At 30.0% G+C, this 24,354-nt stretch overlaps 7 protein-coding genes across 7 annotated transcripts; 3 read left to right on the top strand and 4 right to left on the bottom strand.

The window, feature by feature from the left end:
- Positions 1-557: 557 nt before the first annotated feature.
- Positions 558-3,611, bottom strand: LOC113396941 (probable enoyl-CoA hydratase, mitochondrial). The gene is made up of 6 exons (XM_026635028.2): positions 3,330-3,611; positions 2,306-2,482; positions 1,898-2,046; positions 1,313-1,517; positions 944-1,131; positions 558-776 (listed from the first exon to the last, which is right to left on the bottom strand). Exons 1-6 carry the CDS (start codon positions 3,436-3,438, stop codon positions 711-713), a joined length of 894 nt encoding a protein of 297 aa, XP_026490813.2. The 5' UTR covers positions 3,439-3,611; the 3' UTR covers positions 558-710.
- A 548-nt stretch (positions 3,612-4,159) lies between these two features.
- Positions 4,160-5,272, top strand: LOC113396943 (nucleoside-triphosphatase THEP1). The gene is made up of 4 exons (XM_026635030.2): positions 4,160-4,304; positions 4,390-4,646; positions 4,724-4,918; positions 5,147-5,272. The coding sequence occupies exons 1-4, from the start codon at positions 4,262-4,264 to the stop codon at positions 5,210-5,212; spliced, it is 561 nt and encodes a 186-aa protein (XP_026490815.2). The 5' UTR covers positions 4,160-4,261; the 3' UTR covers positions 5,213-5,272.
- A 305-nt stretch (positions 5,273-5,577) lies between these two features.
- On the bottom strand, positions 5,578-7,916 carry LOC113396989 (leucine-rich repeat and IQ domain-containing protein 4-like). The gene is made up of 3 exons (XM_026635111.2): positions 6,731-7,916; positions 6,233-6,321; positions 5,578-6,029 (listed from the first exon to the last, which is right to left on the bottom strand). Exons 1-3 carry the CDS (start codon positions 7,786-7,788, stop codon positions 5,767-5,769), a joined length of 1,410 nt encoding a protein of 469 aa, XP_026490896.2. The 5' UTR covers positions 7,789-7,916; the 3' UTR covers positions 5,578-5,766.
- Positions 7,917-9,890: 1,974 nt separating this feature from the next.
- LOC113396971 (uncharacterized) lies at positions 9,891-11,417 on the top strand. Its single transcript, XM_026635075.2, has 4 exons — positions 9,891-10,176; positions 10,324-10,442; positions 10,517-10,671; positions 11,210-11,417. The coding sequence occupies exons 1-4, from the start codon at positions 10,038-10,040 to the stop codon at positions 11,376-11,378; spliced, it is 582 nt and encodes a 193-aa protein (XP_026490860.1). The 5' UTR covers positions 9,891-10,037; the 3' UTR covers positions 11,379-11,417.
- Positions 11,418-13,125: 1,708 nt separating this feature from the next.
- LOC113396928 (uncharacterized) lies at positions 13,126-14,983 on the top strand. The gene is made up of 4 exons (XM_064215920.1): positions 13,126-13,416; positions 14,342-14,465; positions 14,574-14,600; positions 14,784-14,983. The coding sequence occupies exons 1-4, from the start codon at positions 13,335-13,337 to the stop codon at positions 14,896-14,898; spliced, it is 348 nt and encodes a 115-aa protein (XP_064071990.1). The 5' UTR covers positions 13,126-13,334; the 3' UTR covers positions 14,899-14,983.
- A 143-nt stretch (positions 14,984-15,126) lies between these two features.
- LOC135193433 (uncharacterized) lies at positions 15,127-17,196 on the bottom strand. The gene is made up of 3 exons (XM_064215854.1): positions 17,180-17,196; positions 15,880-16,121; positions 15,127-15,383 (listed from the first exon to the last, which is right to left on the bottom strand). Exons 1-3 carry the CDS (start codon positions 17,194-17,196, stop codon positions 15,127-15,129), a joined length of 516 nt encoding a protein of 171 aa, XP_064071924.1.
- Positions 17,197-17,792: 596 nt separating this feature from the next.
- LOC113396929 (uncharacterized) lies at positions 17,793-19,170 on the bottom strand. The gene is made up of 3 exons (XM_064215903.1): positions 19,055-19,170; positions 18,217-18,453; positions 17,793-17,958 (listed from the first exon to the last, which is right to left on the bottom strand). Exons 1-3 carry the CDS (start codon positions 19,134-19,136, stop codon positions 17,804-17,806), a joined length of 474 nt encoding a protein of 157 aa, XP_064071973.1. The 5' UTR covers positions 19,137-19,170; the 3' UTR covers positions 17,793-17,803.
- Positions 19,171-24,354: the final 5,184 nt, after the last annotated feature.

The raw sequence follows: 24,354 nt of genomic DNA, 5'->3' as shown, positions 1-24,354 counted from the left end.
CCCCTATAAGTCAAACAAAATATTAACAACAAGTCTTTAAAATTCTTATACCTTGACCATAATATATATTTTATAAATTGGAATGAATTTTAATCCAAGCTTTGTTTCTATGCAATGGTTAGAATCTCAATTTTACATACAGTAAGTATTGGTGTAAAAATGTCAGAAAAACTGTATTTGATAAAATAAAATTTTCTCATGTTGGTTAAAATGAATTTGAAATTGAATGTATGTATATAAATACTAGACTGTTGCGTGAAAAACTATATCATAGTCAACAATTTGAATTTCATCATATTTCTTCACACATTGAATGCTGTGTGGTTTCAGCAGAGTGGGAGATCCACCTCAAATCACTGTCTAAAGAACCAACCCATGAATTTTTGCTGCATAAGTGTACACATAGAACACTATTTCAATACTAAAAAAAACATTCTCATTCAATCCACAAGTCTATCAAATGCTATTATAGTGCTAGAAACACATTACACTGGCTACTTAAATAAATAGGATATAAGAAAGAAACTGGTTTTGATTTCTTAATAATAAAGAAAATGGTTATTTTTTAAACATATATACTTTTTAAAAATTCAACAGGATCAATATTAAAAAATTACAAATGTGTATAAATTCTTTTGATTCTTACAACTATACTTTTATGGTGATACAAATGTTTCAAGTCACTTTCTGTGAACTACATACATTTACATTTAGTTATTTTTAAAATTTGGAGGTCTCTTCTCAACAAATGCACTCATGCCTTCTTTTCTGTCCTCCTGCAAAAAAATAATGTTTTCATTTTTAACAACAGTAATAATCTATCCAATTTCCAAAAAAAAACAACTATTTCTTTTACAATTGAGCAAGTCAGCATTATATAGCTAAAAATATTGTCACATTGAACAAAACAATATTTTAAATTAAAATAAAATTTTAATCTTACCGTAGCAAAAGTTCCATAGAATATTGATTTTTCGTATTGCAGTCCAGATTTTAGGGTTGTCTCATAAGCTTGATTAACTGACTGCTTTGCTAACTTCACAATCAGAGGAGAATGTGTTCCGATCCTTTCTGCTAATTTGATAGTTTCTTCCAGAAGTTTCTCTACAGGGAAGACTCTACTGACTAGACCTAATGGAATAGAAAATAAATAAATTGCCTAATAAATATGCAATATATAAAAGAGAAACATACAAGAATAAAGAGATTCCAACTTATGTCTCAATATTAGTATGATATTCAAATTTTTTTCTGTTCATTTGAATGACAGTAGAAATCAACAGATAATATATTTTTTTAATATTATTCTTACCCATTTTCTCAGCTTCAAGAGCATCAATGAAATTGCCAGTGAGGACAATTTCCATGGCTTTAGATTTGCCAACATAACGAGGTAAGCGTTGAGTACCACCAGCTCCGGGAATAGTACCAATATTGATTTCAGGCTGTCCAAACTTGGCTTTTTCTCCAGCATAAATAATATCACAGAGCATAGCCAGCTCACAACCACCTCCAAGCTAATTTAAAATTCATTAGCATTAAATTAGAAATGAAATAGAAATTAATTGTGTACTGAGTTAATTTTAAATTACATTTGCTAAACAAAAAAATGATTGAGGTATATTTAAAACATTAAACTAAGTTTCTATTACTTTTGAGGCTCTATATGGCAGACTTCAGTATATTTTATACTAATGTTAAAAACACCAAGACAAATAAAATTTTCTACCAACTACATTGAAACTATCAACATAATTTGTAACAGATTTTGAATATCTCATTGTATATAAATGTAAAAATATAAAAACATTAAAATAAATAAGTATCAGAAATTGATAAAAAACAGATCACTAGGTTAATAGAATATTCAGTTTTAAGGATGTTTTAAAATACTAACAGCAAATCCATTAACAGCAGCAATGATGGGTTTTCCACAGTTAGATATATCTTCCCACTCCTTTAAAAAGCCAATTTTTGCATTACTACTGTAATTATTGTTTTGCATCTCCTTAATATCTGCTCCGGCGGCAAATGCCTTCTCATTGCCTGATAGAAAAACAATGTGACATTAAGATTTTATTTCAAATAAAATGTTATTTTTCATTATACTTTATGTTGATTCCTTTTATCTTTAATCAAACATGCAATATATTCAGTATATTATACAATGTATAAAGAAATGTTGACAATATAGCCTTTATATGCTTATAATTATTATTATTTAAACTTTAGAAAGCAGATGGATAAATAGGCCACTATCTGACCATTCTGTACATAGTCAATTTAATAGTAATTAACTATTTACCAGTGATTACGATGGCTGAAATTTTTTCATCAGCATCAAAATCGATGACAACCTTGCCGAGTTCCTTGAAGAGAGCATTGCACAGTGCATTCAAAGCCTTAGGCCGGTTCAATTGAATTAAACCAACATTTTTCTTGGCACCTACAATATCTACCTTGATATTTTCATATTCAGGTGCTGTAACAATTAAATAAATTTATGTAATCATAATTCATTATATCTTAAATATTGAATACTATATTTACAAAAAAGTATGATAAAGTATCTAGCTGTTTAAGGTATTTGTATATTAAACATCAAAAGCTAAAGTTAAATATATGTCATCAGCAAGATAAATGATAAGGTTTTTCAGTAGGAGTCAAGGTCACAGTAATTTAGATAGTGCTTTGAATATTGTTATGCAATGGGTCAATAATCTAGTATAAGATAAATTAAATTTAATAATTTTTTTGGAAAACAAGCATATATAAATTCAATCATATTTATTATTTTGAAAATAATAACCAGCACGAGGACTACGAAAATTATCGTTTGTCGTAAAAATTTAGTCGCACACATACACATATGGAGAAGATGAGAAAAGTTTGTAAAATAGTTTTAATCAAACATGCAATATATTCAGTATAATATACAATGTATAAAGAAATGTTGACAACATAACCTTTATATGCTTATAACGTTATAATATATATACTTGATTATTATTCCATGTTAATTAGTTGTTTTTTAGTTAAGCCAAGGGCAGAATAGATACTCAAAATATAAGTCCTACGGTAAAATTAGACTCATTTCGCTGGGGATTATAGTTTTAATAAGGCTTCAATAAATTAAAATGCGAGCCCAGTGATTACAACTAAATTACATAGGTCTAGAGTTACATTTGAACTGTATGTGTTTAATTTCTATAAATGAGACTTAATTAAAAATTCTGTATAAGACATATACTTTTAGATACATTTAAATAATATAATTAATAGTATAGCCAATTTATGACTATTATTAAAATGCGAAAAAGTATAGTTACCGGTGCTGTAGAATTTTATTAAACTGGTATTAGATGCTGCCGCGAAACGACCGGTATTTATAACATTTTTACTTAATAAAGCACGAGTAATTGCGGCAACTGAAGCCATTTTAATAAATTGACTAATGTACTATCACCGCTGAGTCAAAAAATATACTAAAGATGAAAATGGAATATTATTAACTTTGTAAATGTGAATTGTGAACTTTGAAACCTACTATCCTTCTAACAAAAGTAATAAGTAGCGGCTTACACCTTACAGACTTACTGATAACTCGTCTGATATCTCCAGGGCTGCCAGTAGAATTAACTTCATTAATACCGTTGGATCTGTGAAATCATAAAGAGAATTGAGAAATAGTAATAGTCTATCGAACGCTGTTACTATTTTTTTCCTCAGTTATTTAGTTACAAGAATTAAGAAAAAAAGGTGATTTTAGCAGATTGTAATATTTTTAAAGCAATCCCTATTCCGTCTATCCTCAAGAAAAAATATAACATTGTCAGTAAAATAAAATAAAAAATTTAAATCTGAAAATTCGTATTACTTTTTAATTTCTTATTTTTTATCCAATTATGTAAGATGATCATCATAACATCAGCTCAATTTTGAAGTTTTCGACGCAAGCGTGTTATGATCTCGGTACATGCTTAGTGTCTCTCTGGGATTTATTTCGGAGGTGTACTAAGATTAGTAATAATAAACCAGAATTTTCAACAAAACTGATAGGATATAATTTATATTATCTTTGGATAAAATAAGACAGCTCGCAGATGTCAAAACTCAAATGACAATTGACATATTATATTATATTCATGCATATGCAATAAGCTGTTTCCTGTTTATATTACTAAGTTATGAAGAGAAAATTTAAACTTAAATTAATAACTTAAACTCTTACTTTAATACGAAGAACTAGGAAAGAATCGTAATGGAAAAGAACATTAAATTCTTTATCATCACCGGCGATCCGGGTTATGTATTAAGAGGCGCGAAATCTTATTTAATTTCTGCCTGCCTTCTTAAATTTATTGTAGGTTTTGGTAATTTATTTTTCAGGAGTTGGCAAGACTACTTTAGTAAAGAAACTGTGTACCTTATTAAATTCGAAGGGTGTTAAAACTATAGGATTCTTGACTGAAGAAGTTAGACGAAACAGATGTAGAGAAGGCTTCGATGTTGTTACTTTAGATGGTACAAGAGGACGCCTTGCCAGAGATCAAAATTTGCTTCAGTCTCCTTCAAAATATACTGTAGGGAAATATGGTGTCCTCATACAAGAATTTGAGAATGTAGCCTTGCCCTCTATAAATAACGTAATTATTTATATAAAGTAATTTATTATAAAATAGTTTATATAAATAATATATCAAATATTCATTATAATTTACAGACCAAAGTATTACAATCATTAGTAGTGATTGATGAGATAGGAAAAATGGAGTTCTTTAGTTCCAATTTTAAATCTAGAATAAAGGAAATCTTTGCTCCAGATTCAAAGACTTATGTGTTGGCCACAATACCACTAAGGAAGAGTGATCCTCTTATAGAATCTATAAGGACTAACAGTATGGCAAAAGTATGGACTGTAAGTACAGGGTTTCAGCATTATTTTAAAAATTACTGAAACTTTTGTTAGAAAAGTTCAACAATTGTTGCCTATGGTTTTACTTATATGTATATACCTTAAGTTACTTTTCATATTTTAAAGAGAAATACAATTATACAATAATCAACAGATTATAACAAGATAAGAATCAATGTTATTTATATGTATATAGTTATGTAAATGTTTTTAATGTAGGCTTTGTTCTAGGTGACAAGAGAAAACCGGAACAATATTCATGAAGAAATATTAGGTGAAATTAATTTATCTATGTAATATACGAAAATATTAGTATCTAATAGTAATAAATAAACACCATGATTTATTTTTATTGAGTTGACATTGTTATCTAGAAATTTTAATTGTAATAATTATAAAACACTCCTTTCATGCAAAGAACTACATGTAAAACAAAATTAAGTTTACTGCAGAATGAGATACAACACAAAATTATTTTTCAGTCTGGAATCTTTTACAGATGGTCCCCAAAATCATATGTACATATTTGACATTAAAAAAAAAAAAAGGAAACTGACAGATTTTATTTTTGTTAAGCAATGATTATGTATAATTATAGGATACCTAAGTTATATAAAAAAATTAACAATAACATTACTACTATAGAAGAGATAAAGTATCTTTAAATCTTTTTTTCCAAGTTATTTTACTTCAATACAGCTAATTATTTAATATATTCATGCACAAATAAATGAGGTAGTCAGTCCATTATTATTACTAGTATGTAAATTACAGTACAATAAGATTATACATTACTTGTATGATTTTGACATTTTTAGTTAGAAAATATTAGTGAGAAAAAAAAATATATATCAACTATCATCACCAGAATAATCATCAAATTGTCCATCTGATTCATATTCAGTTCGAGGATGGCACAGTTTTTCATATTTAACTTTATCAGCTATAGGTATGGGGTGGGCATCCATGGGACAGAAGTTGCCTTCTTTCATTTTCTGCTTGACAAAGTAAAGCCATTCTGATTGTGGTACATTTGACTGACGTGAGAAATATGGAATCCAGTATTCATCTGAATCCCAATCTTCGGGAGAACTGAGTGGTCTGTTATCAGCTTCTGCAATTATTTCAATATAACTGATAAAACAGCATAATTTTTTATAGAAAGTATTTTATTAGGTTAGTAAGAACATGAGTTATAATATCATATTTTTTATTAAAGATGTTGCTTATGTCTTTTGTCTAATTATGATAAATGTCATACGAGTTTCTTAATATGCCTCAAATTAAAAGCTAGTTATGTTAAGTGAGTACATTTACCTTTTTCTTCACTTTTTTCGCTGAACAAAAGTTCATCATCAGTCTCATCCTTAGAATATTCACTTTCTGCTGTTGTTATTTCTAATTTTCTATAAAGAAAAAAAAATTGCATTAAATGTATTGATCGCACTTTATGTTGATATTCAAATTTAGATTGTTTAGTAATCACTGACTTAAATTGAACCTTTGTTACTTTTACACATTGCATGCATCGCTTTCCCAAACATATGTCACACCTGCCATTCCTTGTCACCTATATGTAGGTAGAAACTAGTATGAATCTAAATATATATCCTGTTTGTTCTCTGTTGTGTCACACTATGACTAAAAGAGAAATTACTCCTGCTTGTACACTATATTTACCACACATGATTATTTATTATTGATTGGGGTCGGTGTTCAGAATTTCGTCAAGAGGACTTTAATAAAGTAAATACAGAAACAATAATTACTTTACTTATTGATTAAATATGTTAGTTTTTTTTATTTTTTTATTACCTTCCATCATATCTTTCGCGTTGGCTTAATCTGATTTTTCCTTTTTTATTTATATAATCAACACTATCTGGCTCATCAAAATAATTTTGTGCCAGGTCTATTTCCAGTAGCTTTTCTATTTCATCTGGTGCTTCATAAAGATAATTATCATACAAGTCTAGTTTGCTAAGATTTGGTAATCGACATAAATTTTCAGGAAGCATGCACAAGCTGTTGCTATCAATCAAAAGGCTATTTAATTTATCGAGTTTACAAAAGTTGTCAGGCAAGTATAATAAATTATTACATGACAAAATGCACACTTCTAACTTAACTAAGCTGCAAAATTCTTCTGGAAGACCAGATAATTTGTTTAACGAAAGATTAATTTTCTTTAAATTTTTGTAAATATTTATATTATGTGTAATACTGTAAATATTTGTATTACTTAATTCTAATATTTCTATATCACAACACTTATCTAAACCATTAAAAGGCACTTCTTCAATTTTGTTTGTAAAACACATATTTCTCAATTCAGAACTCCCCAGGATAAGCTCTTTTGCTTTTGGAAATGTACCTAATAACTTTAAATGTTTTATTAACATACAATTATTAATTGTTATCCTAGTGACTAGTGTATTATATTTGAGTAATTCTTCAAAATAAGCATTGTCAAGAGATTTTGTTATGTTCATATTCAATCCTATATTAACATCAAATAAATGTTTACATTTTTCTGACCATATCCAGTACGGAGGACCCAATAGTTTATTGTTAGATATATTTAATTTTTCAATTGTTTCGTAAAAGTTTGGAGTATCATCAAAGTATTGTATGTTATTGAACGAAATATCTAGAATTTTAATTTTTTCAAGATTTAATACTGAAACAGGCACTTCAGTAAGTTCATTGTGCTTTAAATATAATTCAGTTAGATTTATAGGTAGCTGCATATTCTTTTCTATGATATTATTATAATTATTGCTCAGGTCGAGGACAGTTATGTTTTCTTTTATCAAGGTAAATGTAGAAAAACATTTTTCTATCACGATAGATTTTCCTTCATTTTCTTCCATTTATGACGTAGTTTAAAGTGTCTGGTATTATAAATATAATAACAACATTTAGTTAGTAAAGAAGAAAAAACAACGGTGTTTTTATTTAAAAGGATAACCTCATAATAGTAAGTAATAAAAGTTAGCGTCAACCATAGATAATACACTTATACTAGCTGTCGTCAACTGTCAACTAACAAAGTGACAGTGACAATATCAGACATTTTAAAAACAGAAACCACTGCAGCTATAATTTATTTACATAAGAATTATTAAGTCCTTAAATATATACAAATATGAATTAAAATTGTTACTATATAAATCTTGGCCGAGTAAAAATGCTAGCATTTCCCCGTTGAATCGTAATTCCGATCCTCTGGGCAAAAATCGAACTAGCTCTCCTGTCACCAGTGGAGGCAATAAGACGAGGTGCTATACTTTTCGTTAAGCTTTAAGCACTATTACTTCAAGGTCCAAGTGTTTCAACATCAAATGAAACAAAAAAAAAATTTGACACTAATATTTGGATATTAGAATACCTTTTGATAAATTTATTTTAATATGCTTAGTAAATTAACTATATTATATACAGGGTTATAGGTAATTCGACGTATTCCTGGTAGGAGGTAATAGGGGTGACTATTTGCGATAATTTTAATCCCCATATGCATGTAGTAAAAGTGAACCATTTTCGAGTTATCACGTTTTATAGCTTTTTTCAAAATAAGTCGAAAATGCAACTACAAAAATTGATTTAAAAAAAGTATCCATTTAAATCTAATTTTTTCTTCTGATTTATAAAAACGGTTAGACACTGGGTATTTGTTATACTCATTGCTTCATATTTAAGTCAAAGAGTCCAGCAAGTTTTCATTAATGGCATAAACTCTTCTGGATCTACGTTAAAAATAGGTGTTCCACAAGGATCAATTTTGGGTGTCTTTCTATTTCTAGTATATATAAATGATTTTCCTTTTTATGTTAAAGGTATTTGTGATATAGTGTTGTTTGCTGATTTTTAAGGTAGACAGGAAAAAAACTATGATATGACTATGACGATGTGAACGGTGCATTATCACAGATACACGATTGGTTTACAGTAAATAATTTAGTTTTGAGTACTCAAAAAACAAAATGTGTAGTTTTTACCCTACCCAATGTTAGAAAGCAAAATTATAATATATCTTTAAATGGTGGCCGTCTAGATGTAGCCGATAGGTACTACGGTTTTTTTGGGAATAGCATTGGATTCCAAACTTCAGTGGAGTCTTCATTTATCAACCCTGACAGGAAGACTCAGCTCCACAGCATACGCGATTAGAAAAGTTAGACAACTAACTGATATTGATACCGCTCGTCTAGTATATTTTGGTTATTTTCACAGTATTATGTCATATGGCATATTACTTCGAGGTAATGCTGCAGATATTTAATCTGTTTTTATTTTACAAAAGAGAGCAATCCGGTCTATTTATAATCTTGGAGCTAGAGACTCGGGATGTTTTTAACAAAGTAGGAATACTCACTGTTGCGTCACATAATATTTACAACAATATTATGTATATTCACAGTAGTATTGATCACTTTGATAAAATCAGTGATAATCATTGTATGTGCACAAGAAGTAAGGATAAGCTTAGAACGCCAAGTTTCCGACTCAGCAAAGTTAATAAATCATTCTTGGGGCAAGGTATCCGCTTCTATAATAAAATTCCCCAAACATTTTTAACTTTGCCGTTTCATAGATTCAAGTCAATTGTAAAAAAAACATTGGTAAAGAAGGCATATTATCGGTACAATATTATATTGATTGAAAAGAGCGTGGAGTTAATGCTTGTCGACTTCCAGTATATCATGTCTCCTGCAGACATGACATACTTATATAATTGTATTTAACTAACATGACTGTATTTTTAGTAACTTAACTACTGAGTTTCTTCCCAGTTATTCTCGGTAGAATCTACATTCCGAATCGGTGGTAGCTTTACTTTAAATAGTTAAATGACGATTCAAAAGTGCTTGTAAAAGTCTACTTGAATAAAGTATATTTTGATTTTGATTTAAATTTTTTAAATACATTTTAGATTATTAGATCTATTTCCGAGGGTAGGTAAACTTAATGCCACTTAAATATGTTTACAAACAATAATTCATGACGCTATAATTGCCCAATTCATTCAATAACGTAGTTAAAGCAACATGTTTATAAACAGCTTGAGGTAAATCTTTAGTCGTTACTGGTTTTCGACACTTCATGTAATTCACTTAAAATGATTTTGCAAACATTTTTGATTAAGGTGCTATTTATGTTAATCGTTATAATGAATTGTGTACTATGTGACAAGAGTTCAGATGAATTCAATAAACCGGATATAGCTCGAGTAGGCAAAACAAGAAGAGATAAAATGAGTAATATATACTTGTTAATTTTTAAAATATGACATTTAAAAAATATATATTATAAATTGATAATGGAAGTAGATGTATTTAAAATTGTACTATACGTTTAATATATGTATATTTTTAATTTATTTTATAATAAATAATACTTTACAGAGCAAAATACAGCTGTAGGCACATTTTCAAACGTTATAACACAAATACAAAATTTACCGAACATGGATCTTGGCAGGAGGTTCAGAACACCCTGTAAAACCGGTAATAAATGTGGAAAAGTATGATTTTTTTTTGTTTTTAATCTAGTATCACGTGCAATATTCTGGTGTTATTATTACCTTTCTTTATACAGGTTATCAAAAGGCTTATGGTTCCAAAATTAGCTCAACTTGAAAACACCATTATGGGGGTAATGAAGGAACTGGCTAAAATGCCCCCCGGGTCCAGACTTCCTGATAAATATACAAAAACAGAACCAATTAAATTGTTACTTGATCAAAATTATAAGTAAGTTAATTCAAGAAGAAAATAAAAAAAAAATCATAAAAATGTTGGTAATTGGTGGTAAAATAAAGTTTACCAGTTATTTTTTAGTCAAAAAAATAATTTGTGAATATTATTTCAAAATTAAACGAGTTTTATGCATGTAAAAAGGATATACGACAAGTATTTGCTTACATTGGTGCGTATTGTAATGTGAGAAGTGATCTTTGTGGAGGTCATAGGTGTTTCCATCAACGTGTTGAACTTGAAGTTTGCCGAATATCAATGAACAATTTAAATTTATACAACTGTAATTCCCGCTTTGAAACCTAGCCGTTTTCTAGCACTTACTTTTTATGATAAGAGAAAATTTTATTTAAAATGAAATTAATTATTATCCTGCTTTTTAGCTGCAGTTTAAGGTGTTCTGCTTAACCTTACTGTTTACTCGTACCAAATTAATTATAGTTTATTTTACTTAGAAATTGTGTTCTTCTCAAGTTGTAAGGATGGTATTTTGTTTCACAATTTTGAACCTTATTGTTTTATAATGTTTTTACAGAGAAGATGTATGTATGGATAAACTGGAATCTTGTTTAAAAGAAGACAAACGTCGTAAACGGATTCTCAAGAAATTGTTTTTCAAAAAGTATAACTCGATACGCCAAGAATTGATTGGCTACGGCGGACGACGGCTGTGGGGAGGGGAAGGAAATTTGTTCTATAGATAATTTTATGAACAATTAAATAAATATAAAATAAGTTAATGTTCTCTTACATTTTGTTTATATTTACTCCTTAAATATTAGAACTTTGCCCATTTTGTTTCTATTTGAAAAAAGGCTATTTAATAAATTAAGATAATTAATATTTTTGTCTAAAGTTATGTAACATTGTAATTAGATTTATGACTTCGGGTTCAAACCCAGACAAGCACCACTGCATTTTCATGCGCTTAATTTGTATTTACAACTCATCTCATACAAAACATCGTGAGGAAACCTGCATGTGTCTAATTTCAACGAAATTCTGCCACATGTGCATTCCTCTTCGCATTGGAGCAGCGTGGTGGAATATGCTCCAAGCCTTCTCCTCGAAGGGAGAGGAGGCTTTAGCCTTGTAGTGAAAAATGTACAGGCTGCTAATGTAATGTGATGTATGTAATGAGTGTTCGTTTATATTACTTGCTAAGGTTTTTGGTTCAATTTCATCTAATATACGGGCTGGTATTTGGTAATTACATTACAATATACCGGCGTGCCAACTAATAAACCACGTAAATGTGCATACATAATTTATGCGATACGTAATTATGTTAAGTCGATAACTACGAGCATCGTGAGTAAGAAAGGATTTTTTAATTATAACTGAGATGCTAGACGATAATTGTCTAAGGTTTTCAATCCTAGTTAATGACTATTATTTTTTTTTTTATTAAATGAATGCGATACATGTTAACTTTTTGTTGCGTTATACGTGATTCTATTTTTTTATTTTTTTTTATTTCATTCTATTAATAATATTTTCAATATTTCTAAGAATAAGCGACTCTGTTCAGTTGACAGTTTTGTAATATACTTCTCATTATTTCCAGACTAAGCGTATAGGCTAAATTTAAATTATCGTTCACATACAGACTAAATTCATAGTATTTTTAGTATTCGATCCTGTCATAAGAATAACATAGAGCAACTAACAAGTAAATATTAGAGAAAACAAAGTGTGTTAAATTAATAAATTCAATTATAACTTTAACATTTTTAAATATGCACGTTGAGTTTGAATCTACATAGGTATGTGTCTGTTCTGTGTAATATTTTTTTAAATTTTAAACTTTTTTCTCCATTTTTTTTGCATACAGAATGTAGAAATCATATTAACATTGAATATATTGATATTCATAGATGACTATGTATAAATATTAATTTATATGCATTTTTTTATGTTAACTTCAACATGGGGGTGTCGATAAAGTTTAAAACCAATTTGGTTTTTCAAGGATCATGTATTTTTTACTTTATTCCCCTTTTTCGTAGAGTTACCGATAATAATAAACATATTATTGCCTTTGTTTGTTTCGTATATAAATTTTCTAAGAACACAGCGCGAGAATAAATTTTGATAAAAAGTCATGCTTATCTTAAGTTGCGAATATGCTTTGTAAAATCTTAAGACATATCGTTATAGTATTAAGTAACAGCCAGTGCAAGTACTTCAGCAGGGTAAAGCATTATCGCCAGTATTTTTAAAATTCTTAATCTGAATTGATGGACATGTTTTTAAAAAAAGTATCAACAAATAGTTAAGTATATACCCTCGCTCTTTCTGAATTAAAATCCAAAAAAAAATAAAAACATATAGATTTAGTATTATGCTGTGTAGGTGATTATAACATAGTTCAAGTGTTATAACGCCATTAACTGTTTTCAAGTCACGCGTTATTTCTAAACACTAAATCAAACAACGATTTCAACAATGGATAAGTTTGGGTCAACAACTTTTATTTTCTAAACTTTAACATAGAGGAAGTTGTGAGAACGTAATTACGAAAAAGAAAATTTGGACTCAATTTTATGCAATTTATTTTTCACTCAAAAGTTATAGTCATAGTAATAGTACGGTGACTTTTGAAGTAAAAGTAATATTTAAAGGGTTAAAGGGTTAGGATATAAAAAAAAAACTTGAAAATGTGTGAAAAACAATTAAAGCTCCAAATTGTTTTAATAGTTTTGTCTTTATTATTCAAAGGATATTACAGTGTAGATGACAGTGAGTATCAAATTGTTTCAGTTAAATAAAAACTAAGCAATAATTCACATTACGTCATTAGTTCTTAATTCAACACATGTTTGTATGTATTACTCTACGATAACCACACACGCAGCGTAAAAGTTGATACACAGGTAATGATCGATCGTGGTTGTTTTGTATACTTGTGTAAGATTGGACGCGAAGTGACACGACCATGAATGTGTCACCACTGTGCCGTGGAACAGGATACGGTCAGAATAGGTTGAAGGCGTACCTCACGTGAAATGTGAAGAGGCCGATCCTGGTTCACGGGGACCTACGAGACCTCTCCCTGCGAGAAACTATGTCTGTGATTCTCCGAAGGGTATGCCGTAGAAGGCCGTAGATTCCTTCTGTGAGACCGTCATCGTCCACGAGGAAATGATAGAACGGGAAGGGGAGATTGTCGATTCTCTTTAGCGGATACAACGAGGGGTTACGTCGGCCCTCATATAGCCCCAGCGCTCGGGTTATAAAATTAAGCCTTTACGTATCCCATTTCAAAAAGCCCTGAGGAGCATGACAGCTGGGTTAACCTTGCGTTCTCGTACGTACTACGCTTGAGCAGCCGTGGATGCGTAGTGCGTTATCAGCAAAATCCCTTAGCCTCTCGAACCGTGCCGAAGACAGCTATGGCTGTGGTTCTAGCACCGGTATCTTTCTGAAGGTTTCCCCTGGATATGAAAAAAAGGGTTGTCAATGTATCATATCCATACGGTTCCGCATCGCCAATCTGTGTCGAAGACGGCCATTGCAGTAGCTTTAGTGAGTAATAATCCCACATAAGCCGAATACTTTCCCTGAGAGGTCTGGGTACCTCTATCAAGGTTTGCACTGCGTGAAAAAAATAAGGGTAAAGTTCGAGTGCAACCAAATTATATAGTCATTGTGTTTGTTTGCTTAGGTGTTTTGTTTACTGTAACCCGAGCACCGAGATACTTCGGCATCTTACAAGATCACCGCGGACAGCCTCTTTCCGTTGAAATATCAGAAGAATATATGGATCAGGATTACATCGCTACAAACAGGTGAGATTAATTTCAGATAATGTGTCGTAGCCCGTTGGTTAATTTGATTTTTCGTTAATATATTTAACTAAAATATTTATTTAAATAAAAACCTTTTTTTTATTTCAGGAAACGACACAAAATTGATTGGAATAAGTAAGTATATCAAAAGTTATCTTTATGTAAGATCAAAGTTTAAATAATAATAATAGCAATGCTTGTAGTAGATTTTGCTAAAAAAAAATAACAGGAGTTTGATATAATTAAAGCAATTATTTATTTTAAAATAAAACGTTATTGCTTTATATGTATTTATAATTGAACCCTTTTTTATTTCAGAAATCCTCTCGATATAGATGATTTTGATGACGACGAGACAGATGAAATAGCAGACGAGAAAGACAAAGACGTTAAATTGCCAAACAAATTTAACTTACAAGCGGGACCGGTGTAGTTTTTAAATTATTTTTTAGTATGAACTCATATAGCTTTAAGATTAAATAGTGTAAGGAGCAACAATTCAAAACTTTATTAATTTGTAAATTTAATCAATATACAATTTTCTTTTTTCGTTCTATTAATGTTTTAATAATAAAACTGGATCAATATATTTCATCATTTTTTTTATTAATTAATATAAAATGTATTCAAATATACAAACGTACAAAACATATAAAGGGTTCTACACATCATCGTACATATAATTCAACTGTTGTTCCAAAGAGGCAGTCATAGGCTGTACGGGCATTTTTGCCATTTCCAAAGATTCTTCCGAATAATCCGTACTTTCATCGGAATACATTTCAGCTATATGGTCCTGATAGATCTTCTCACATTCGCTAGGATGCTCACTTTTCAATGTGCTTGGGTGGTAGCCTATAGCTTCTATTGGGCCCAATGTTAGGTATGGCACTTGAGTAGTTACTTGAAAATGTTTATCTGTGGAAAGAGTAATAATCCGTTTACAAAGTAAAAATCGCTAATTTTTTAAATTAGTGGATTCGTTTAATTAAAATAGAATAATTCTTTCCTTTTTTTAAATTAAGTAGCGGTTTTTTGGGTACAATCTATTTATTAAAAAGGATCATATGAATCGACGAAGAAGTGACGACTGTTTTATTTTTTTCATTAAAGCTTACTTTAGTTTCTTATAATTTAACGAAAATATCTTACCGCTTCGAGTTTTGTAAGAGTGGTACTTAACTTAGTCAAATAACATAATATAAAAAAAATGTCCAACCAAAAAACTAGATTAATCGAGAACATCCTTATTTTTGAAAGCCGGTTAATGAAAATATTAATTTTCACTTGTTTTGTCATATTATGTATAATTTTCTTAGTGGTTTAAAAAAGTTGGTTCAGTGGTTTGAGCAACAGACAGACGGACATATTTAATTTCGCATTTATAAAATTAGTATAGATTATCACAACTTACAATCGATATGATCAGGTATGATCACAGTAGCGACAGTCCTTGCCACCTTTTCGTCATAATAGTCTCCTATAATATCTACTTTATTCCCGTCATATACTTCTTGAGCTAGGGGCCGTTTGCTGCACTCGTCTTCGAAATGTCTTCGGCCAGAATGTGAGTGCGGAACGTGGGGTGGCGGGAACTCCGTTAGAGGAATCAATTTTTTGCTAACAACTGCGCCAACGGGTTTTACTTTTGCCAATCTGTATATCAAATATAATTTTTGGACATATTACAGAATGTTTAGAAGTATCACTATTAAGGCATAAGAGTTATATTATTAATAATTGTAATAATTAAGTAATGTAGTAGTAGTAATTACAATAATAGTATAGTATTAATAATATGAATGCTATTTTGTCGTTTTGTTGTTTTCCATTGAAATACATGTATTTCAATGGAAAACAACAAATGGATATATATAATAATTATAATATGTAAAATATATGGTGGTATATAATTCAATTACTTTGCAGGTCGTTGGAACTTGTTTTTTTTAAAAAAAAAAAAGATATTTTTTTCTATGGTGGCTCATTAGCTATATTAGTATTTTAAGATATTTTTTTTTCACTTTGACATTTTTTTAAATATATTTTTGTATCCATAGCCTTGACAACCCACAAAACGTGAAAAAAATGGTTCAGAGTGAGAAACGCCCTAAGAGGTCCTTCCACGTCTAACTCAGCAAGGACGTGATTGCAATGGAATCTTCCCTTGCACCTGTGCAGAGGTATTTAATGACTGAAATACTGTAAATATTGGTATACTTCCAGATTAATTACTGTCCCGTTCGCTTCTCCGATCTGGAAGAGAGCTGTATGAAGACATTGTATTACTAATGCGGTTAGAATCGCATATTCCTCGTGGATGTCGTAGCACTTATTTTGTAGATAGGGTATATGGTATCTTAGGTTAAATATATAATTACCTGAGTAGGTATACCAACGAAATTTATAATGATAAAAAATATATATTTGGCATCATCTACTTACTTGTTTAATATCACACTCCCCCTTATTTCTAAAGTAACAATCTTGCAGACAAAAAATATTGTAACGAATTGTAAAAATCGTTTCATTTTCAGTAACTAATATTAACACTGAAACATACCTAAAACTTAGTTGAAAGATTACACGAGTGTTCAAATTTAACTGAACATCTAAAGCTATTAGCTATAGGTATATATACCTCTAAATAATTGTAGAAGCCAAGTGAGATGCATTGTTTCGGTACAATACCACAGGTGTGCGGTTTTGGTTACCTTTTTTTAATAGGCATGAATGGATGTAAGCTAGATTGTTATATAATTTGCGTTACGAATAAGTTTTACGTGATCTAAATGTAGGGTTTTTTGGATAATAGTAATCGATATAGCTTGTTACTTGGCAGAGAGATTGCTGATACTTTGATAGTTATTTGCTCTTTGCTTGTAAGGCTCGTAAGGTTTATTGGGCTTTTTTGTCAAGATATTGTCAGTATATTGTCAGTTGCAATCATAGTTAAATTAGCAGTGAACATCTAAAAGCACGGCAAGCCATTGCTCTTGTACTGATCTATATTGATTAGAATGCCCCATTAGACTATGAGAGTTAGGTATTTTGCAACATTATTTTCGCATACACTTGTGTTTGTGGTTCATTCCGTAAATTGACGAGGAGCTAATCCCTAAACAATTTACTGTTTGAACTAACCCAGATGAGCTTGCACAAAGCCGTACTACCAAGTCTATCTATCAAATACACGAAGAGTTTTCCTGTGAGTGTCAACAGGAAAAGTTTTATGCAAAGGATTAATACGTAATTATTGGGTGTTTTAAAGAAATACTACATAGAGCAATATGACACGAATATATATTTTAGCAGCTTCTATTTCCATTTAAAATAACTTAATAATATCTGCTCTTCTTCTTCTTGTAAACAACAGGATCGAGATGCCAGGTTTGGTTGCCGCCACAGGAGATGAGTGTGAAGCAGCCTCCATAGACGATGGGAGGGTCGGTATCCGGCACGCAGATGTTGTCTTGACAAAATGTGGCTGTACCTAAAACGAGTTTAAAGGCCCTTTAAATACTTTTTTTAAATCGCCAATACACGAACCTTAGGAATTAAGATGTTATATTTTTTGTGCCTGTAGTTACGCTGGCTCACTAATTTTTCAAACCACAACACAACAATACAAAATATTCCTACTTGGAGATAGAATATACGAAGAGTGGGTGTCACCTATCCCGACTGGCTTGCATATGTATGTATTGCATTTGGTCATTATTATTTTATATAATAGAATTGTATTACTTACCGACGTAACCAGTAGGTCGTGCCTGACGTTTATTCTTCACGTAATCGACCACAGCCTTAGATAATGCGTAGAAATGCTTACTGGCTTTGTATCGCATTTTAGCCAACGCGGCGTCACAGTCACTCTTATCCGCTCTGCAATGATACACTAAATTTCTCGTATTCATTTTCACCATTTCTTCCCTCAGTACTTGATATTTCGTGTCAGTGTAGAGCATTTGTGCGAAGCGAACATTCACTAAAAAATAATCTTAAGTTATTTTAGAATTCGTTTAATCTATACTGCAATTATAATGCAATTATAATGAAAAGCTTATTTCGCATTTATAATATTAGTATGGATTAGGTTTATTCACAACCAGATTTCGTACTTAAGTAAACACAATTATTATATACAAACCTGTACGTAAGACTGCGATATTAATAATCTATATACATTAATATAATTTGTATTTTTTTCTTTGTGCGTGAATCACGTGAAAACTACTGAACGTATCGGTATGAGTATGGCCAATCGCCGCGGAATCGTCCGTAGATGGTTATAGAAGATAAAGTTTTTGAATTCTGTTCCCCTTTTTTACGTAATGCCTAGTGAAACGGGAGGGTAAGAGCCAGTATGTTATATATTAATGTTTTTGCATAACTGTGATTGGGAATCTATATCTAATGAACTGTGTATATAGAAGACGGGTTCCTTTTTTGATGTCCATTAAAATATTATGGTTTTTGAAATTAATGTAACAAATGTTAGGTAATTCCGACTTGAGCACCGAAACAGGTTTTAATCATGAAGGCTTATAGATATATAGGGAGAGAGGTTAATATTTTATGGAACTCACGTCCAGCCCCAACGAAGTAACCATGGCATAATTTATTTTGATATGTGATCAAAATACAAAGCGATACGACCTTCCACACCATGCTTTTTTACTTAAATGTCGTCGTTAAAAATAGCAATCATTCAAACAATCAAACTAACAACAACTAGAAGATTTATAGAGCAATTAATTTTGCAATAGTTATTACATGTACAAAAAATTCGAATGATTTTAAATATAAGGTTTAATAATAATCTTTTCAGTGTTTGAAAGGAAAGCGCCCGCGGTCAAAATTTTTTTCCACTTTAAATACGTATCTCATGAATAAAATTCGAATCTTGACAGTGTTAATTTAATTGGAAATTTTTGAGCAAGTTCGGAAAAAGTACCTTAATCAATTTTACTTTTTTTATAAAGTTATTATGGGTGCCATACATAATTACTACAATTTTTAACACATTCATAGCTTCTACTTTTATAATAAAACGCCTATTTGAATGAAGTATCTTAAGATATGCCTTTAGATGTAAACATGAGATTCTTAAATCGTTTGTTAACATTTACCCAAGACAATGCAGTGAATGTAATTTATTCATACCAATTAACAATGGATACCATTGCGCACTTCAAACAATGAAATTCCTTAATTACTAGCCTTTGACAGGGACAAGAGATAGCACCGAATTATAATCACATTTCACGCTTTGCACACAATTTACTGCAACGCTGTTTATGGAATCTGATCCGCTGCAGCCTTCTGTATACGTACGACGGGCGACTTGATCAATGTTCTGAGTATGTTTTTATAATATAACCAATCACAGAATTGATTTTTTATTTTATTACATAGGTAATACCAATGTCTGATTATAATAGTTATAATTTTCATTAATTTATTAATAAAATAAAAAATAACAATATATATATATAAAATTGAATAAATGAAATTATTTTTGTAATATAAATTTTAAGAAAAATATTTTAATAATATTGGCCTTTTTTAATATTTTGCCCTTTAATTACTTTTGAATTCCAATTTTACAAGATTAATTTAAATTTAATGTTACCACTGGTTCGGAATGTAAATTATACTAAGAAAAATCAACAAAAAACTCAAGTAAGGCGTATTGGTAATTAAATTATATACATTGGTAATTATCAGTTGAACTATTCTTTATCCTGCATGGAAATTAACAAATGCTATGGCCTTTTTATGGCCTTTTTATTCTGTATAATCTTTTATTACGTAATACGTTATTAATTGTTGTAATTTATAATGCGATAGGAATATAAACTATATTCGTTCTAAAATTAAAATAGTTACCAAATTATTTAAGTGCTTTCTAAACTATCGTCAGTCTATACAACAAATATGCCCTAACTATGGACTGTGCAGTGTGCACGCATGCTATCTGCAAAATGAATCGATACGATGCGACAATTATGTAATTGTAAAAGTCACAAAATAAATATATATTCTATTTTGGGGGAAAAATACTTTATAATTATTATTTACATATTATACATAATTATAATTATAAAGTAATTATACTTATGTATATAAAAACATTATTTACATAATTATAATTACTTTATAATTATTATATAATTATTATAGAAAATAGTACTAATCCAAAATTTTAAACGAATAATTATCTTTTAATGTCATTACGAATTTATTTATCAATTACTGTACAGCGTATATTTATTTTAATAACACTTTATAGAAGCGTTTGCGATTTCTTAAAATAAAGTAACATTTATAAATCCAAGTGTAGAGCGAACATAGTTTTCTACATTCCAGGTTATATTCCAGTGCCTCGACCATACATCTAACACCTGATATCGAAATGCACTTATCTCGATGAAATACTAAAATACACACACTAATCGCCTTATTAAAGATTAAGATATAATGTTGCAATTACAATTTGTCAGGGTAAGCTGTGCCCAGACATATCAAACCCACTTTTGCCATTCAATGATAAATTTATTTGCAATATTGAACATATAATATTAGCAAACGTAATTTAATAACTAAGTGAATTATAGTAGACAATATTTTCTCAATATTCTCTTTATTAATAATATTAACAACGGCTATATATGAATTGACAGTCTAAAATCGTGTTCAATTCATAATTTAGGTTTTAAATACGTGTGATTATTACTGAAAAAATAGGACGAGTAGTTACGATTGAGACAATGTTCGGATGTTAATAGAGGTTCGTAATACCTCGCGCTATCGCTTGATTGACCTTTATTTCCTTAAAGATGTTAAGAAGTTCGCGATACTTCTTGATTATGCCTACTTTTTGCCTTAAATAGCCTCGAAATGTTTGTTTTTAATATTTTTTGTATCGTAATTGAAGCTGAAATTTGTCTAAATCAGTGGATAAACGATGATTAGTTACATCTTAGACGAAATCCGCCGAATGCTGCGTCGCTATTTCAGCAAACGGAGTAGCCTTGCGACCTTAGATCCTGATTTACGTTATGCATATTATAGTAAAAAACAACTGTTTTTACTTTTTAAGCTGCACATTTGTTGCCAGTTATAAAAAAGGCAATGTATATAGTTCATAACATTTTAACCCATTCAGATGTGCGTAATGCATATTGCACTGAAAAGCACGCACTAATTGTACGACAAAATAATACATCAAATGCTTATCGCGCCATTGTTGTGAGATATTGTGGCGCCAATTACAAATAACTAACCGATTCAGCTTTATTGTTCCGAACTAAAGGATAAAATTGTGATGGTTGTGTAACTAGTTATCAATTTGGGTCGAAATCTTAGAAAATGTTGCTGGAATAACGCTCCATAATAATATAAATGTTGTATCTTTATTCATATATAAGTTATGACAGATAGCGTTTTGATACCGCATTTATTTGCTATGTTAGATTAAATAAATAAAAAAATTACATTAAGCATCTTGTTCGATTTACGTATTTTAAGCAAACTTCAGTAAGAAGTAAGAGTTACTGCATTATTCCTACTTATGATTTAATTATTTATAATTATTATGATTGAAAACATATGATATAATCTATGCAATACAAAAAATATAATATCTTTCAGCATTTCGCAAATAATTTATATTAGAATTTTATTGAGTTAATATTAATTTCACAGTTTAAAGATTCGCCGCGCTGATAACCATTCACCGACATGTTGATTAAACGTATTCAGATAAGTAAATACTAATTTATTACAATTCGCTTGCATATAAATTATAAAGCGTTTTTCCTTACAGCCAAGCGAAATTCGTGCCGCTCTAATGGGGTGAGACGGTTATCGGCACCATTGTTACCGCTATTAGACGATAGGGGGCATCTTATAACCGTATTGTTTTAGCCAATCGCATTCAAGATAGGATGCGAGCATTGCTGGAAACACAAGGCACGCGCGATACAGCGGCAAAATATAAATAATTAATTAATTACGTTGGAATTTATCTTAATATATATTTCCGTCAAGAATATTTTCTGTCCATGAAATATGAATATTTTAAAAGATTATAATTTATAAGTGTATCTGTAGGTGGTGGCTTAAGACATTGTTGCAGGAAGTAGTAGTCGAAGCACGAACGATTGTTATTCATTCCATATAAATAATTAATGATTTATTCGGACCGCAATCGTTTAATTATTTGCTTCAACGAGCTACCATTCCATCATGTCTGCTGATTAAGCATAAAATTTTACATCTGAATATACATATCTGTATAAATATTAAGAATTTGTTTTTACGTCTACTGCAAAAGACCAACATTTTTAATGAGAAATATAATTAAGATATAATAATATTTTATTACGAATAAAGAGTTTTGAATTGAACATTAACGTACCTGTAATTAAGCAATTGCTTATGCATTAAGCAGAGCATACACTATACATATTTATAGCGTTTTCTACATTACATAATTTAATGGATATTACAAATAGCTGTTGACATTTAGTGAACACTAATCCGGACCGTAGACTTTTCAAGCTCTCTGGAGACCTATCGAGCGATACCAGCGTCCTTTGAATGGATTATAGCCGATTGCAATCAAAGCTGCAACGTTTATATAATTATATTGTAGAGTATAGAGAATTTATTGACTATCAATTGTCGTCAGCGGCTGCACCCGCTTCGTCCAAGTTCGTGGTTTATTTTTCAATTTATCTCATTACAGTATAGAAGCCAAGTGACTGTTTGGATTATATGTTTTTTTAATTAAATTAAATAGAGTTGTACGGCATATTATAAACACGATTGGTAAATATTAAACTGAAAAATGATTATAAAAAGAAAGAGATTCTTGACCTCTGTTCATATGGTTGAGGCGCTTTCGTGTTTATTTGATGAGTGCGCTTATATATATATAGAGGCAGACTTCATATAATGTAAGGCATGTTAATTAATTATCAAAAATTAGTCCAAATATAAACAGAAGAAGTAAATAATATGAGAAACAATTAATCAGTCGATACATTTTTTTAATTAAGGAATATTTGGATTTCAAATCGTAGATAAATTTGAGTAGATAATTTTTTTTGTATTGGCATTTCAAAAATAAACTATTTCGTGAACTTTTTCTTTCGTATATATATATATATATATATATATATATATATATATATATATATATATATATATATATATATATATATATATATATATGCAAATATACATATATATATATATATATATATATATTTGCACTAATACTTGTTTAATTTTAATCTATATGTCACTTTATATATCTTTGTATCTCTTACTTATATGTGAGAACAAAAACAAGAAAATATATTATATAAGTAAAGAAAACATTAAATATCATTTTATACAATAACACGTAATATACAAAAAATATTCCTAAGTTAAACACTGACAGAATGAAATCATTCAATCATAAAACCAATTTAAATACTGTAAGAACTGAGCTTTGGTAATTGTTGTATATAAACATTTAGAAGTATATAAGAACATTCGATGTGCTATGCACTATGTGACATATCAATAACTTTGCTAATATCTCCTGGAAGAGAGTTGTATCAGACCCATCTCTTACAATTTTGACAATTTTAAGGTCATTTAATAACATACTATATTCTACTGCCAAACAGCAATACTTAGTATTGTTTTGTTCCAGTTTGAAGGTTGAGTGAGCCAGTGTAACTACAGGCACAAGGAACATAATGTCTTAGGCTCCCAAGGTTGGTGGCGCATTGATGTGATATAAGGAATGGTTATTATTTCTTACAGCGTCAATGCCTATGGGCGGTGGTAACCGCTTATTCAGATGGCCCATTAGCCCACCTGCCTA

This window comes from Vanessa tameamea, chromosome 9 (genome assembly GCF_037043105.1).
Source record: "Vanessa tameamea isolate UH-Manoa-2023 chromosome 9, ilVanTame1 primary haplotype, whole genome shotgun sequence".
In the NCBI taxonomy this organism is placed as follows: Eukaryota; Metazoa; Arthropoda; class Insecta; order Lepidoptera; family Nymphalidae; genus Vanessa; species Vanessa tameamea.
Note: the sequence above shows the minus strand (reverse complement) of the source record. Positions and strands in the feature narration are given on the sequence as shown.